This window comes from Corapipo altera, unplaced genomic scaffold, assembly GCF_003945725.1.
Source record: "Corapipo altera isolate COAL_440 unplaced genomic scaffold, ASM394572v1 78, whole genome shotgun sequence".
NCBI lineage: Eukaryota > Metazoa > Chordata > Aves > Passeriformes > Pipridae > Corapipo > Corapipo altera.
The window spans coordinates 9,302,885-9,319,941 of NW_020884904.1; the positions used below are offsets into that span (position 1 = coordinate 9,302,885).

General features: G+C 39.2%; 1 protein-coding gene across 2 annotated transcripts in view; it reads right to left on the reverse strand.

Moving 5' to 3' along the window:
* LOC113950949 (mucin-5B) overlaps nt 1–17,057 on the reverse strand; it is a 46,202-nt gene that overhangs the window by 16,790 nt on the left and 12,355 nt on the right. For both annotated transcript variants that reach the window (XM_027651389.1, XM_027651390.1), the window contains exons 10-26: nt 16,726–16,864; nt 16,046–16,147; nt 14,939–15,008; nt 14,563–14,700; nt 13,692–13,856; nt 12,766–12,860; nt 11,868–11,994; nt 8,568–8,820; nt 7,551–7,603; nt 7,073–7,173; nt 6,615–6,766; nt 4,677–4,815; nt 3,831–3,941; nt 2,903–3,082; nt 2,306–2,542; nt 757–913; nt 415–543 (exon numbers count right to left, since the gene is read on the reverse strand). In XM_027651389.1, coding sequence (XP_027507190.1) covers nt 415–543; nt 757–913; nt 2,306–2,542; nt 2,903–3,082; nt 3,831–3,941; nt 4,677–4,815; nt 6,615–6,766; nt 7,073–7,173; nt 7,551–7,603; nt 8,568–8,820; nt 11,868–11,994; nt 12,766–12,860; nt 13,692–13,856; nt 14,563–14,700; nt 14,939–15,008; nt 16,046–16,147; nt 16,726–16,864 — 2,348 coding nt within the window. The remainder of the gene's footprint in view (nt 1–414; nt 544–756; nt 914–2,305; nt 2,543–2,902; nt 3,083–3,830; nt 3,942–4,676; nt 4,816–6,614; nt 6,767–7,072; nt 7,174–7,550; nt 7,604–8,567; nt 8,821–11,867; nt 11,995–12,765; nt 12,861–13,691; nt 13,857–14,562; nt 14,701–14,938; nt 15,009–16,045; nt 16,148–16,725; nt 16,865–17,057) is intronic.

Here is a 17,057-nt window from a genome sequence, read left to right on the forward strand (position 1 = left end):
TGGAAAATTAAAGTAAGCAAACCATTCTTAGTCTTCATTACATAAATACAGGAAAAAACATAAATACCTCTATCAGATGGAGATTTTATTCCAAAATGAACGTGATTCCAGTATGAATGTTCTTTTTACTACTAGTTATCTTTCCATTCCTCTTTTTTCCTCTCTCCCAAAAGTTTTAATTAACTCTGTCAACAGATAATTATTCTTTGCAAATTTATATTGAATGGCTTTTTATTTCTCCCCATATTTAAAGGCAACAGGCAAATTATGCTACGAATGGTACCATCGCATGGAGAATTAGCCTAGGTAAGGCATGGTCAATGAGCTTCTGGGGCAAACCTTTCAGTCACCCAATGCTTAAGACATTAAAAGTAGACTGGTAGCTCTTAAAAACTGCATTAAAGAAAGAATTACCTTCTAGACTATACAGCAAGTTCCCACATTTCCCTTGTGGGTTCCTGCAGGTCCTTAGACAAGGGGCTCCACAGGGTTTATAGAACCATTCATGTTTGTCAGGTGGATTGTAATAATCACAGAACACAGCTGGAACAGAAGAATAAAACACCTGTAGGTCTCAGACACTGGGCAAGGATTATTTTTAAACCTTGTTTAAAAGATTTAAATAAGATAAACAAGATTTAAAAAGCTTGTTAATCACACATGCATTGCAATGTCAGTGTTCTGTCTCTTTATCTCCCGTGTGCCTGAGGACATGGAGCACTGCTTTTCTATGTGCATTTTCAGTGCAATACTTACGGCAAATGGCAGGTGTTCTCCAATTGATACAGATGCCAGCTCTGCTACAGCTTCTTGAATAAGCAGCAACTGAGGTACAGAAGCACTCACAGTCTCCCACACTGTCACAGCCACAGAAGTCAGAAACACAAGATTCATAATACGGTATTGGATTCACCTATCAAAATAGCAACAGATCTGTCACCACAGGTGTATTGGCTACACTCTGTTTTAATGAGGGAAAAGGTTCTGAATTTCTGTCATGCACTGGAAGTTTGTGACAGGTTGGGATTGTCATGAAGGAGCTATGATATTTTACAACAGGTAGTTTTCTATTTTCACCTGCCTAGTAGAATTGGACTCTAATTCTTCTCATTCTCATGTGTGTAATACTGTCACTTATCCTCAAAATGTCTTTCCAGTGTGATTTCTCCGGGACTGAACTATCTTGCTTCAGCTTTGCACAACCATATAGTGTGCATTCTCTAACTGAGAGACAGTGATTAAATGAGTATAAAAGGAAATTCTGTTTCCACTTAATTTCATGTCTCTTGTGTTTTAACCTGTGTTAACATGTACTAACCAAGGAAATTAAATGAAGTTTGTTTTTAAAATGGTTTATTAAAGTGCATTGAAGCTTTGTATACACATTTTAATTAATAATTAGTACCCTTGTTTCTGTTTAAATTAATTCAATTTGTCTGAAATAAACAAAATAATGAATCTCTTTAGATAATTTGAATGAACTTCCTCAAGTACAGTATGCAGTTTTGGGCATCACAATGTAAAAAAGACATTAAGCTATTAGAGAGCATCAAAAGGAGGGCCACGAGGATGGTGAAAGGTCTGGAAGGAAAGCCTTATGAGGAGCTCCTGAGGTCCCTTGGTTTGTTCAGACTGAAGAGGAGACTGAGGGGAGACCTCACTGCACTTTTCAACTTCTTCATGAGGGGAAGTGGAGAGGAGGTACCGATCTCTTCCTGTGATCAGTGACAGGACTTGAAGAAGCAGCATGAAGCTGAATGGGGGAGGTTTAGATTGGATATCAGGAAAAGATTTTTCACCCAGAGGGTGGCTAAGCACTGGAAAAGGCTCCCCAGAAGGGTGGTCACAGCACCATGCACCAAGTTCAAGAAGCATTTGGACAACGCACTCAGGCACATAGTGTGCTTCTTGAGGTGTCTTGGGCAGGGCCAGGAGTTGGACTTGATGATCCTGATGGGTCTTTTCCAACTCAGCATATTTTATGGTTCTGTACTGATCACCACACAAACAGACTTACACTGACTTATCTCTGGGTTTTACAAACAGCTATTTAACTTTTTAATTCTGCTGGCCAAGTATTATCCTCTTTATCTTCAGTTACTCAAAACAGGTACTGCTGTTTCCTCAATACTGTGCTACAGGATTTAACAGACATAGCTGTAAAGTGAGGTTCTGAGTGAGGTAGCCCTTGTACTCGAGGATTCTGTGTAGTAGCCCATTATAGTAAAAATATTCATGCAAATGTACTGCTAAATAGCAACAAATACCTAGTGGGAAACTATTGAGGATGACAGAACAGGATTACCTTACTGTGACAGGCTTCAAAGATATTACTCTTAATGATGCTGCAGTGCTTCTGTCCCAAGGCAGACTTGAAAGGTTGATCAGCACACAGGTCCGTCATGTTTATATTTGAGCAGGTGCTTGTTATTTTCCAGCTGTTTCCAAATTCCTGGATGCTCATCTCCATGGACTGCCCTCTGGTTGTGAAATCATTCCTTGAGCGGCCATCAAAGTCCCCACAAAGACCACAGACTTTTCCCTGGGAAGTTTGTGTAGGCACAGTAAATGGCTTGGTTATTTTGAGTGCAGCCCACTCTTTGACAGAAATAAACTATAGAACAGGTCAAGGCAAAATAGCTGCAAGATGCTAAACAGACATCAAAAACAGCTTAGAAAAAGCTGGACTTAAATGACAAGAACACTCTGTTAGTGTGTTGCTAATACTGCAAAGTGTCTGGCTTTACTTTTACCTCCAGGTATTTTTGAGTGTTTCATACTGACTGAACAATGAAATAAAACATAAATTATGACCTGCTTACTGCTTCTTCTTGAACACTAAACCAAACTCTTTTCTGAACACTGCTTTTCAGACATAACTCTCAGTCCATCCCATACCTACCTGGAAAGATGGTGCCACATGAACAACAACAGTAGTCTTTTGGTCCCACATGAAGTTCATCCCTTGATTTGTTTCAATCACAATATAACCTCCTCTGAGGTCCACTTTGTAATTTTTCTCAGCTCCTGGATCAGTAGCTATCTCCTGAATTCTTCCTTCCAAGAGCCTTATTTCACTGCTCTACAAATGAACAGATACATTGCATGGAAAGAAATCGAATAGAAAACTTAGTGTAACAGCACTGGTATTCTGCCTCTTGTTCTTTGCCTTATTCTTCTGTAGTCTTTGCACCATGTTGTGGTTTGCTGCCAGACGTGAGCCACAGACAAGACCCACTGAGTTTGAAGGGCAACTTCCATGACAATTCTTAACCTCACGGACACATAAACTGTCCTCATTCTAGAAGAAGTCTATTCTGCTGGCACAGCAGCTCCTGAGCACAGGGGCAATGGGCATGCCAGAACACCCCTTGCCACACTGCTTTGTTTCACCGCTTTGTTTCACCATCCCCTTACTCCCTACTATGGGAGAAATCTCTTTGGTGTACACTTTGGAGGAATGTTAAGCCTGAGCTGGAGGGAAGAAACTTTGTCCTGTGCTCAAACCATGGTACAGAAACATGCTTCTCTAAAAGCTTCACCATCACTCCTATACCACTAATGGTACAGATACAAATACACACACACAATGCACATACACAGAGTGCTGTTGACTCCTTGTATCTATCTCCTCACCTGCAGAAGTGTTCAGTGACCCTGTTAACACCAAACATCTAAACCTTTCCCAGCTTGTCTGCCTCTGCTTTCTGGCTGTTTGACTTCCATAGGTGCTTTCTAGCACCAACTAAGTAGGAATATAAGGGGATGACATACTAATTGCTACAAAATCAAGACTACAACTATTTGGTTATAACCTATTCAAAACAAACCTCAAAAATCAGTGTGATCTTTAGGGAGCAGATGGAGCGTGACTTTCCACAGGCGTTGTTCTGAATTACAATCCGGAAGGTGCCAGCATCCCTGTTATTAGGGCAAAAATCCTTAGAAAAATAGATAACATTCTGTTAGATCCTTTGAGACAACTACTCCAGTCATAAACACTTTCAGGAGCCCTAAGTGAATGACACTCTGGTTTGACTTCTATTATTTTGTCACTTCTTTATTCATCAAAACTCTAGGAATTTTAGAAGAATGCAGTGGAAGCTGACCTAGTGGCAGCTTCCCACTTGACCAAGATTTTCAAAAAGAAAAGGGAAAAAATGAGCTTTTCATAGCAGCAGTCCTGCCCAACAAAAAAGGAATTTTTTTTTTTTTTAAGTTAGCAAAACCAACTGTAATTTCAGGATGACAAAATGTCTCACCGAGTACTGTCTCATTACATGCAATTATTATACGTGAGGCTCACACCTTAACCTCTGCATGCTTCTGTCACAACAGAAATAATGTCAGTCTTGGATGGCTGAAAGAAAGACTTTTTAACACCATGCCAACATTTTCCTTGCAGGTGCTGGAATAATGTCCAGAAAGGGCTGTCCAACCCAGGAGTTAATAGTTTGGGATCACACAGTGCCCTCTTGTGTCACTTCTGAAGGTCAATTTGCTTTGTTTTTTCTGGAAAATAGCACTGTGTCTGCTCTAGGTACAAGAGGAGGGGACTAAGCCCTGCTCATGAGTGTTGATTATTTTACATGCGAATGCCTTTTAATTAGTCAGAGTGAAGCCTACAGTGTAAGCTGTGAAAAGCATAAGGATGGAAAAATGAAAAAAATTGATACCTGAGCTAGGATATAGTCACAGTCTCCCAGGAAATCAAACTTCTCCCCATCAAAGCTCATGTAATGCCCGTTTCCATACACAGTGCAGGTTCCCTTGCAAGGCTTGTCTGTGCAATTCCACTGCCTTTTGTTACAGGTGCTAGGAGGTAAAATGCAAAGAATCACAATGTTTCTATGAAACGTGGGTTTTCCTTAACCCCCAAAAGGGGCAGAATAATGAAAATGTTTGGGTTTTTCAGTGCTTCAAAGAAAACAATCATCTCACACTCTTCAAGCCATTCCCTCTCAACTGTTCTGAGATCAATGCCATCATGAGATGGCATTATTAATCAGAAAGTTCATATTTACTACTCAGACACATTTGAACTTTGTCTATTTTTATTCTATTTTTTCTTTCAAATATATTTTAAATCACTTAGTCCTGGCAGGAGACAGTGGGGATTTAGGAGGCAGATTCAAGATGAAGAACTGAATATTTCAACCATTTCTGAATATTAATCCTTGAGGGACCATGTGGTCAGTTCTGTTCCTGACTGCAGTGCTATGAACAAAATATTATCTCTGTCTTCCCTTGGATATTGGGTCTGGTTGAGATAGAGATAATTTTTTCCCACAGCAGCTTTGCATTGGCATCTAGAAATGCATTAGCAATACCCCAGTGTTTTCGCTGTTGCTGAACAGCATTAAGGCTGTCTCTTCAAGCATCCTCTCCTTACCAGCTGTCTAGGGGGTGGGCAAGGTCGTGGCAGGGGACAGAGACAGGACAGCTGTCCCAAACTGGCCAAAGGGGTATTCCAATCCATGTGATGTCTGCTCAGCAATAAGAGCTAAGAACATGGGGTGGTGTGGGAGCGTGAGGGGCCATTTGTTTTATGATTTTTTTTTCTGGAGCAACTGCTCCCTGAAGCCCTACTTCCTGAGAAGCGGTTGGACATCACCTGCTGATGGGAAATAGGGAATAAATATTTTATTTTCCTTTGCTTCTGCACACAGCCTTTCCTTTTGCTTTATTAAACTCTCTTTGTCTTGACCCATGAGATTTTCCATCTTATTTTCTCCCCAGTGCTGTTCTGCTGAGGAGGGTAGTGATTGAGCAGCTAGGTGGGCACCTGATGTCCAGCCAAGGTCAACCCACCAAACCTTGACAAACCTTACCTCTAGTTCAGGAGGACTGCAGACAGAAAATTTTTGTTGTTATACCCTTGACACAGAGAATGCATGTTTCTTCCCATGTGTGTACTGTACTCATAAGAAAACAAAGCTGTCGCTGCAATAAAACATCTTAATGACTCCGCAATAGCAACAACTGCTTACCAGGCTTTGACTTTACACGTTAAACTTGACTGCCTGTACCAATGGTGGTTAGACCAAAGTGTTTCCTCTTGGCAGAACTATACAGTCTCATCCTCAACTAAAAAATGAATAAGGATTCAAAGCATTTTACCCACCATGATTAGTACCAACAGTGAAATCTATGGCAGCATTATACCAGAAATTGGAGCAACTAGAGAATTAATTTATCTTGAGAATCATGCAACTGGAAGCACTGCAAGCCATGAGGATGGAGCATTGCAATTGCTCATGTATCTAAATTCAATCCTTTTCTAGAGTTCAGCTGTGCCCCATAGACACAGACTCAATTCCCCCTTATTGAATGAGCAAGCACAGACCAACTAGGGTAAGGCTGTTATTTCTGAAGCTAGTGTTAAAGCAGAAAAGCATGGAAATGGTTTGACAGAAGATCTTGATACATGTTCTCCTCAGGTGCAGGCTCCTGCAGTGGGTTGCAGAGAAATATTTTCCCTGTTATTTTTACAAGAAGCCTGATAGCCTAATGATGAAGAGTATAGCTCCAAAGTGCATCCTGCCCCCTGGGTGCACTATGCAAGGACAATTTTAACATATTTTCTTATAAAACAAAACTCTGGAATAACATACCATGTGTTGCAGTCCACTTTGATGGTTTCTCCAGGTTTATAAAAGTGTCCTCCATGGACACATGGACATTGATCTTTGGGAATACATCCTCCACTGCCATCCAATACCAGCCCATCAGGACACATGCAGCCAGAAACACATTCTGTGACATACTGCACATTTAAAGATGAAACAGAAGTCAATTCCTTAATGCACAGAAAGAACAGGGAACCAGCAGAGGTGCTAGTTCTGGATGCCAAACTTCTGGATTTTTTTAAAAATTCCTTAACTGTAAGCTAGTGACAATCAAGCTACAAGTATCACAGCTACATTGTTAGCTGTTAGCTATAACTGCTATGTGATCAGTAAAGCAGCCAGTTTGTGAACAGCATAACATGTTACCATCAGTGTTTGTTAAGGACAATCACACATGCACAGTCATGTTGCCCCATGTTCCTGCTAGGAGGTGAAGTCCTTACACAGTGCATGTCCTGAGTCTTACAGCTTTTCTGACACTCCGATCCGATTGCCCCAGGACCTGCTGAGCTGCAGTTGAAGTAATACATAGGAGCTGGGCAATCTATAGTAGGAAGAAAACACTTTAGGAAGGTAATTTAGTGAAAGCAATAAGGATACCACCAGCAATTGTAAAACTAACCAGAGCATTTCAGAGGGCAGTAAGTGTCTCTCACTTAAAGTTTCTAATAGCTTTTGCTTCAGCTCAATAACAGTGCAGGGAGAAGGCAGATAACTTCAAAGCTTTGGGAAGTATCCTCATCTTTTAAAGCATCCAGCAAGGATGGTGACATTTTACAAAGAAAAATATTATCAATAACCAGCACATTTCAAGGAGAATGAAAGACATGTGCAGAATACCAAATGTTACAGAAAGTGAGAGGTAACACAGAAAAACCTTATAAATACTAGCTGACATCATAATGTCGTTAAGAATCTCACCTTTTACCAGGATGGTTTCTCCAATGCAGTCTAATCTTCCTTGAATGCATTTGCTAAAGAGATTCCATAAAATGAAACACATCAGCTCTTTGCCCATTTCTCCCTCACAAGAGAAAAAGGCACTGTAAAGCTTCACTAGTCACATTCAAATTCCTATCAAAATGAATATTTGGTACAGCTATCAGTTTCACAGACATGAAGGAAGATAAAGAGACCCTGCTCTTAAATATTTTTCCTTCATCTGTCACTGATTTACTATACATTTTCCCTAAATGAAGCTTTTCCTAAGCATTTATTTTCCACTCCATGAGATTAGAATAATACTTTATTAAATAAGAGACCTCTTAAATTACTAAATGAATATGTGTTTATAAAATAGTCTAGAGTCCTCAGTTGGAAGACAGAGAGAGAGAGAGAATATATAAACATCTGAAGATAATAAAACAGTCTTCTCCTGGTATTTGTCTGCATTGCTGCCCTAAAGCGATTGAAAATGAGAAAACGACAATTGTTTTTCACTGCAGATGCAAATTAATTACGCTATTTTTAGTATTTTCACTTTAAAAACTGAGATTTGGGGTTGGGTTTTTTTCTTGGACCATTTTTCGTTTTTAAATAGCCTGCAGTATGGTGTATTGGAGGGTGGTTTTCGCTTTGCTTTTGTATTTCAAAGTCTGAAACTCTCCTGAGCCCTCTGTCTTCTAGGAAATTTGCTCTCATTGTGTATGGATACTTTGACACAACAAAGTACTTTGCATAGAAATAGGTTACAAATATTACTCTACTCAACACGTTTTCAGGTTCTTGCTTGCTAGAAGGAATATAAGATCTTAACATTTGCTGTGGCTGTATTTCCTGCCTTGGTATTGGAATATTTGCTTTGGTACAGTCTAGGAGAAATTAATCATTATTCCTTACTGTAAAATGATACCATTTATGGATTGGAGCAGAGACTTTCCCAGTGAGCCCTGACATTCCCAGGCATGCAGCAGCCTTTGCATCACCACAGAAGCTTACCACATCAGTTTGTCCTCTTGGAAGGAGTTGCCGGGTTGAACAATCTTGCCTTTGTAGTAGCAGGGACAGTCATTTGGAGTTACACATTGCTCTTCATCGTTTAGGTAGGTCCCTTCAGGGCAACCACAGCCCTCCATAGGAGGGATCTGAACTTTGCACAGCGGATCAGGTTCATCCAGTGAGCGGCAAGACTGGTTACAGTACTTCACACTATAGTTATAAACCATAGTCTCAGGACACTCCTCAGAGGGATCTTTGTAAAAGAAATAAAAGGAATGTATGGCTTTCTTTGTGCAATCATCTCTCATGCTGTTAATGTGGCTTTCTGCACATTGGTAACCATAAATGTGCTGCTAACAAAGTAGAAGGCCTTGTCTCCCAGTGTTCTGGGGGAAGTCTGCTTACATAGGCTGAACTACACGACACCTAATACTGAGAGAATCAGCAGGGTATGTATTTTGTAATTTGAAGAATTTACATTTCTATCTTCTGCCAAGAACTGAAACCAGTAATTTCTGACTTGTCCCTGTAGTTAAAAATTAGTTTTCTGACCTTTACTAAAGATTTCTTTTGCTGGGAATAGCTGGGGAATGAGCATATTTTGTAAGAGGCAAATTTTGATGTTAAATGGGTGGCAACAAGGAACTTGTTAATCATTTGATGCTGCCAGTGAAAGTGTGTTTCAATTTTCATAGATGTTTTGAGGAAAACTTTTGTTGTCCTCCTCTGGGCAAATGAGAAACAATAGTTTCTAAGACCTCTGGATGGACCAAACAGTTAAATACCAAAATCTGAAGAGCTCAACTAACCCTGTAAGACAGTGAAAAGCTGTTTTATTTTCATAGGCTGCCAACATGCAACTCAAAACTCTGTCATAAAATCTGCAGTAGTGATCCATAGGGATGACACCAAATTCTGTCAGAAAACAACATCCACATTAAGGCTGTGGTTTTCAAGAAAGTCTAGCATCCAAATACCTCTGAAATGCAATGAAAAATGGAGATCTAGTCATGTTGGGCCTCTTTCTAACTCACATTTGCAGATATAACCCCACAACTCTTTTTCAGATGTATTAGAAACTACAGAGGAGTTGTTCATGAGCAATTGTGCTAATCAACTTTCCAGCAATACTAACAACATTTTAGGCAATATGTTCCATGCCTAAACAAAGCTTTGTATGGTTTTCCAGTCCATAACCATAGTACACTTTCTTAGATTACTTAGCATCCTAGGCTTGTGTACACATGCAAAACCAGCACCTCTACCAACAAAACCCATTTGATTTTCTGGTCCTAGCTGGAGCAAACACAATATCCCGTGTATAAATTGGGCAAGCCATATTCTCCTACTTTATAGGCATCCTTTGAAGATGCAGTAACTGGTATTTGTAAAACAAAATAGGCCGAATAAGAAAGATATTAATAAGGATGCTGAACATGAATTTATATCTGTCTCAATTGGTAGCTATTATTGCAATAAAATAATGTGTTTACTTTCTCCCTTTAATTTTTTATGGAGGAAAAGATCTCTTTTGGTAAAGCAAGATCTTGTAGGAGGAAGGTTATTTGATTACAGTACTCATAGTCAGAGATTTGCCATCTTAGATTACATACAACTGGAGGCAAGAGTGCAGAGAACATGAGCATACCAAAGATATCTTCACGCTAGCTTGCACAAGGAGCGCTAAAAAAGCAGTTCTAGGATTTAGCAAAGACTACAAACCCCAGCGGTCTGCTGGGTAACCAGGAACTCAAGCAATGGTTCATCCCTCTGCTGAAGATTGTGTAACGCACAGGCACAGCCAACAATTACCTAGCAGGCTTTACTTATTTCATACACTCTACTTACTGCAATGTAGGCATCCACCTGGGATATAACCTGCCTTGGATGCTGCCTGCAGCCTAGCAGAGTGGACACAGCTGCAGGAGTTGGAACAGCCTTTCCACCCCCCACATTGGGACAGAACACTGAGAGTGACTATTGTTTCCTCTTTGTTCTTTCACTCATGAGTAGTGCAACCTTCACTCTTATCACAGGCATGTTCCCGAAAGATTATTTCTTCTTAAATAAGGCCTAAAATGATTGTGCTGATTAAGCCATTGGCATTTTTTCCCAAGGTTACTGCACTGAGTCAATATTACCTACTGTGACTTAAGTCCACAGATTTCAGTCAAACGCATGCTGCAAGCCAGTCCTGATTTGCCATGAAAAATGTCAGTAATTCTATGTTGGGAACAGAGCTTTCAATAAACAGTGGCTGTGTCTAGTACATAAATCTTCATGCTTCTAGGACAATTTACTGTGCACCATACTGTGTTCCTTTGAATATTTCAGCACAGGTTTGTGAAATGGTTCTTAGCACAGTCTTAAATGCCTTTGACAACACACCATAAAAGTTAAATTGTTAGTCTCTATTAAGTATCCCAGCTAGCCTCTAAGTCAGGCAATTAAATAGATCATAGCTTCATCAAAGTTGCATAAACATAACTGTTGCTATGTTTTCTATTCAGATGGGCTATTAGTCAGGAAACCAATATATCTATTTTCTTGTTGATAGAAGCAAATCTCTCTTGAACTATCTGACTGTCAATGAAAAACTGGAAATGCTGAAGTAAAATTTAGAACATGGGACTTTCAAGTTATATCTCAGCTCTGATATTACCTTATAATAAATTCTGGCAGTGCCAAAGGAAGATATATACATATGTGGACTCTAGACTCAGGATTTAGTGACAATGTGTATGTCCAAGAAACTTTTGTTCATTTGTTAGATAGTCCTGAGCTGAAAATGCCTTCAAACACTTTCACCTTCTCATATATCACCAATACATATGTATTAAAAAAAAAAATACTATTTTACTGTAACATGGAAAAATGCAGTTAATGAGAGTGATATCATTTGTATGGGGAATGTCTGAGACAAGAGGGCTGAAAGAGGGCTGCAAAAAAGATATCAGAATTAAAATACATGGGGAAGGCCATGTGTTCAAAAGTAACCTTATTGCTAGCTAAATCTAAAGTGAAATTAACCCTAACTCCTGTTTTGATGTGATAAATATGCCTTATACGATTTTGCTTCTCTGAGTACTGAGTTCAGCTTATATTTTACACAAGGAATATGCATCATAAGAGTATGAAGCAGCCATGAACTGGCTTTGGCAGGAAGAAGAACTTTATAGAATATATGCTTATTCTGTTTTTCAAAGACTTTCTAACTTGATGACTAAACACAAAAGACACTAGCTGACACAAATTGGGCTCTCCTGAAGCTGTTCCCCCAGGGTATTCTAGGACACATACCACAGATGCCCTGCCTCCAGCCCTTCAGGGACACGCCTGCTGAAGCACAGTCTCTGGAGTAAGTAGAGAGCACACTACACAGTGCAACTTCACTCTTCTCAGCATTACAGGTGTCATACATGCATTTCTAAAGGACAGGAAAGGACATAGACATTATTATGTCAAGCTCATAGAAGAAGCAGGGAAACATATAGCAATTCACAAGATAGTCAACAAATATATTTTTTAAAAGCATTATTACCATTGAAACTTAATATCTCCAAGAAAAAATGTATGCAGATGAAATACTATGCAAACCTGAGAACTAGCAAATCCATGACAGAAACTGTAGTGACATTATGTCTAACACTCATGAAGAAATGAAAAATGAGAAAGATAACGGCACCTATAGTTCATTAAAACACTAAGAAATGTCTATACCAGTCTCCCATGAGGATGTACAATCTAGGACATGTCAAAATATGTCATCTTAAAATATACATAACTGAAAATGTTGTGCAGTGACGATGGCACTTGTGTGCATATCTAGTGTGTAGATAAGATACACCCAGTTACATGACAAGTGCAACAGAAACACAGAGCACTGACTTTGCTTTTCAAAGAGTGAACAATTCTCCCTCTTTGAAACTTTGAAATCTTGAACTCATTTTTTGTATTTGCTTCTAGGTTGTGCAACAGATGTCAGTGGTGACAGTCACAATTATTTCCAGGGCTGCAGCCAAAGAGATCCATCTTACCTTGCATAAACTCTGATTTTGTTATTTTTCTAATCAGCATCAGTGAACTTCTTTGGGAACAGACACTATTGTAACCTCTTTCACTCCCCTAGGCCAGGTGACCTTCATGGCAGATCAGTCTCTGGACTAGATTAAACAACCCATTTAGACCAGTGCCTTACCTTGATGTACACAGAAGGGTCTACAACAGAATGGCAGGCAGCAAACACACTGCTTGTATTAGACAGAACAGCACACCAATGCTGGGCAAATTTTTCTGAAGTGAGGAAAAATATTGTCCATAGTCACTTAAACCACATTACTATCTGAATCAATATTCTTATCTGGTACCACATAGAAGTAGAATGACCTGAATCATTTAGATAGTGCTGGATGGAAATACAAGTCATTAACACATCAAAGTGATAAGCATAGTTTGATGGGTGAGCAGCCATCTTCCTAAAAGGAAGGTTTCACTTTCCAAGTGCTAACAGTACTACTGCAGCTGGATTTGCAGAACATCTACAATACCTTCCCATTTGCATTGGTTTTTACCAAACTTTCCTAATTCTTTACAGTCAGATAATTTTTTATAGTCAAGCAATAGCATCAAGCATGTAATAATCAGGGAGCTGCAGCTTTAATAGCATGTGACAATGCCTAGGAGAGCACAGTCTGAACCCTATATATATCCAAATCCAGTCAGAGTGATAAATCAGACAGGGCACCTATTACAGTACAATGCTTGCCTAAGTCAGTATTGTTGATAACTTCTTCCTTTTGACTTCAGCTGTAGCAACCAGATTGGATGCAGAACTTGTCCAAATGTTGACAACAAATGCTCTACCTTAAACCTAAATCACTCTCATTGATGCTGTGTGTGCTTTTCCAGTCATCAGTGAATAAGGTGTTGGCTCTCTTTCCCCAGCAGTGCTGTTTCTTCTTTTAAAACCAAAGTTGTAATCTTAAAGACCTGCAAAACCCAATGTGTCCTCTCTAGTAATAGCCTCAAAGGCAGTGGGTTTGGATGTTTATGAGATTTCTAAAGTTTTTTTGATCATGTGAAAATTATTTAGCACTGATAAACTAGAGATGAAAAGCATGGTACCTTTATCCACACTGTTCGAACAAGGATCTTCAAAGCTGTCCTCAACATCAAAACAGCTGGCTCTAGTTTTCCATGAGTTACCAAAAGCAGAAGCTGAATCTTCCACAGCTCCAGTGGCTGTTCTGAAGTCATCAGTCTGGATGTTATTGAAATTGCCACAAAGACCTCATGGTGGGGGTAGTGGGGAAAGAAAAGAAAAGAAAAGAAGAAATCACTACCTGCATGGAAAAAGGAATGGCTTCTAGATGAACACTCAGCTCTATAATGGACCTTGCCTAAGAGAAACCCATTTTCCTTCAGAGACTTCCTGATGTTCCCACAAATCAGATAAGACACTGTCTTTAGAGTGTAATTATTATTTTTCTGCATTACAGTAGCACTTAGTGATAGCACAGAGATTGGAAGCTGCTTGAATGTGCTTCAGTAAACACTAGCAGACAGAGAAGTATCTTCTCCAAAGGCTTATAAGCAAAGGAAATAACAAAAGAAAAACAAAATGGGTCAGAAAGACAGAATGTAATCCCATTTCACAGATAGGAAACAGAAGCAGATAAAGCTTAAATGATGTAAACAGGAGATTGGTGGGAAACCCCAGTACATTGTCTGTATTTCACAAGTCTCTAATGAAGGCCTACTTAAACAGATAGAGTCTAAAAGACCCGCACACACAAAACATCACAGGGATGATCTAATTTTCTTCAGCAAATTGAAGGATTTAGCCAATGCTTTGTTTCAGGACAGCTACAGATCTAACCAGCAGCTGTAACATACCAAAGTGAATATGAAATCAAATATTTTGTTCACTTAAAGAGATAGACAAGCAGCTATAACTCAGTTTAAGAGAAAACTGAAAGAGGATGGTGTGTCCTACCAGATGTACGATTCTGAAAAGAATGATCTACTGTTATGGAGAGCTGCATTACAGGTTTCATTTGCACTCGAATCTGTACTCCAGCTGAGCTCAAGATTTTGATGAAAAATGTAGATTGTCTGAAGATGGTGATGCCACCTAAAGAAGAAAGAAAAAAAGGAATGTATACACTTGCAAATTTTTATGAAACTGAGTAAACAGGAATATCCATTTACCAATGCATCCAGTGTAACACAGGAATTCCCAGGGAGTCCCAGACCTAGCCTAGTCTCCACCTAACAATGAGCAGAATCAGTTCTTTTCAGAGAAAGGAGCAGGAATCCCTCTGCAAACAGATGTAGGCTACTGTGGGGAAACTGCGAAGAAGGGCATTTACCTTTCCTTACTGGCAGCTTCACAATGAAATTGTTCATGTAGATATTTCCACAGGAACATATTTTTATAGTCTGCAGGGAAAAGAAAAAAGCCCGCAGTAGTGAATGCATATGACATGACAGACAGCAGCAACCTGACAAACTTCATTAAGCATCAAGGAATAGCATCTTCAGAACTTGATCACCTCTGTGGTCAATGTAACTCAGTGTCCAGACACCATAAAATAATGCAGGGAAAATCTCTAGGCCTTAACAAAAAATGAAAACCCCTCTCCATAATCAGCAGCTTTGATTGAATGCTCTCATACACCTAAAAGGTGAGCCATCTTTTTGAAAACTGCATCTGAGATGTTCTGTGTAGGTTTAGATCCATCTCACTGGAAATGTAACATATGCAAAATGAGAGCTATCTGACTCAAACTCCCTCAGTAATCAATGGAGGGAGATAGGCCCCTCCAAAAGAACACCTTATACCTTAGGTGGGTTGACTTAACTTGTCCTTTGGAGATCCCCATCTTCCTTTATTGACTATAGAAGTAGGTTAGGATGTCAAACCTCCTAACAAGGTTAGGACTGCAACAGCTAAATTCCAGGTGTGCCAAATAGATCTGTATAATTTTAGGAGCGTATAAATACCAATCCTAACTCAGCTTCCTCTGAATTTAGTGTGAATCCTGCCATAATTTTCAGTAGAAGCCTTTGGCCTTCATTTGGAGAATTCTGCTACTTCAGTCACTGCATTAGGAAAAACCTGAGGACTCAGAACTGTTGTAAAATAAAGGGGATCTTTTCTTTTAAAAGACTCAATCTTTCAAAAAGAAACAAATGAAAAAGTTTGAAGTCATGAAAAAGAGAAAGAAACTTGACTAGGATAATTTTTAGACATCTACCTCTAAAGAAAATGGAAAAGAATCCAAAAGAACTGCAAAGGAAATAACTCTTACAGGACAAGCCTAACAAACACATGCACTGCATCATCTGCTGGTATTAATCTTCCCATCTCAGGACAGCAACAGACCAAAATGAGTCCACTGTGTTAGAGAAATCACATATTTGAATCTGAATAAAAGTGATCTATTATGTGTCACTAATTAAAGCCAATTACTCACAGTTTTTCCTAGTGTGACTAATACATTCTTTAAGCAAGTCATTGTCTTTGATGTCCCACACTGAATGATCTCTCCAATCACCACAATTGTGTCATCTCTGTTCTGAAAAGACATGAAAAAAGGGATGTGCAGACATTGTTACAGGGTGGGAGCTAGAAGGGGGAAAAGTATCTCTGAAAGACTAAGATGGAATAAGGAACGAATAGGAGTATTTGATCTCTAACTGCAAACTGTATTTCATTGCCAAAATCAATAATGTTCATTAACTTTCCTGTGCAGTCTCTTTCCTTGCTATCAGCCTGTGTGGATCTCATATTTGCAGACAGTCATATTCAACCTTTTTGTGGAAATTTTTGCTCATCCACTTCCTTTTGACAATCACACATAAAGAAAACTTCAGGAGAAATGCTTAAATCTACACTAATACATCAATTAAGAAAACAATTTCAATTAAAAAAAATACAACTATGTTGAAGCTGCAAAACTTTGAAGCTAAGCATCAGCAATTGACATGCCATTCACTGCAAATTCAAAAATTTTGGGGGTTTAAGACTGAGTATGTGTTGAAGTGCTTTGCTGAATTGGTGTCATTTAATTAAATTAAGTCATATAAAGCTCCAGCACAGTTTAATGCCTTATGCTACTCGAGATTTAGGAGTGAAATGGGAGATGGCTCATACCTTAGCTAGGACATAATGACAGTTGCCATGAAAATTGAATCTCTTGTTATCAAATGTTGTTATATGGAATCCTCCATCTATGTGGCAATTTCCTGAACAGGGCAGAGAGATACAGCTCCAGTGGCCTCCTTTGCAAGTACTGTGCAAAACCCAAAAAACAGCAGTTAGAATAAACACAGCTTCAAGGGAGCAAAGGTGATATACCATTTGAATCTGCACAGATGCACCCTCTTTGTCTTTTTACCTTGTCTTCTCATTAAAACCTGGTGGGAAGAAGACTTAAGGCCCTTAAAGTGTGAAGTTTGAATGACTTTCAAGGAGAGAGTGAAATG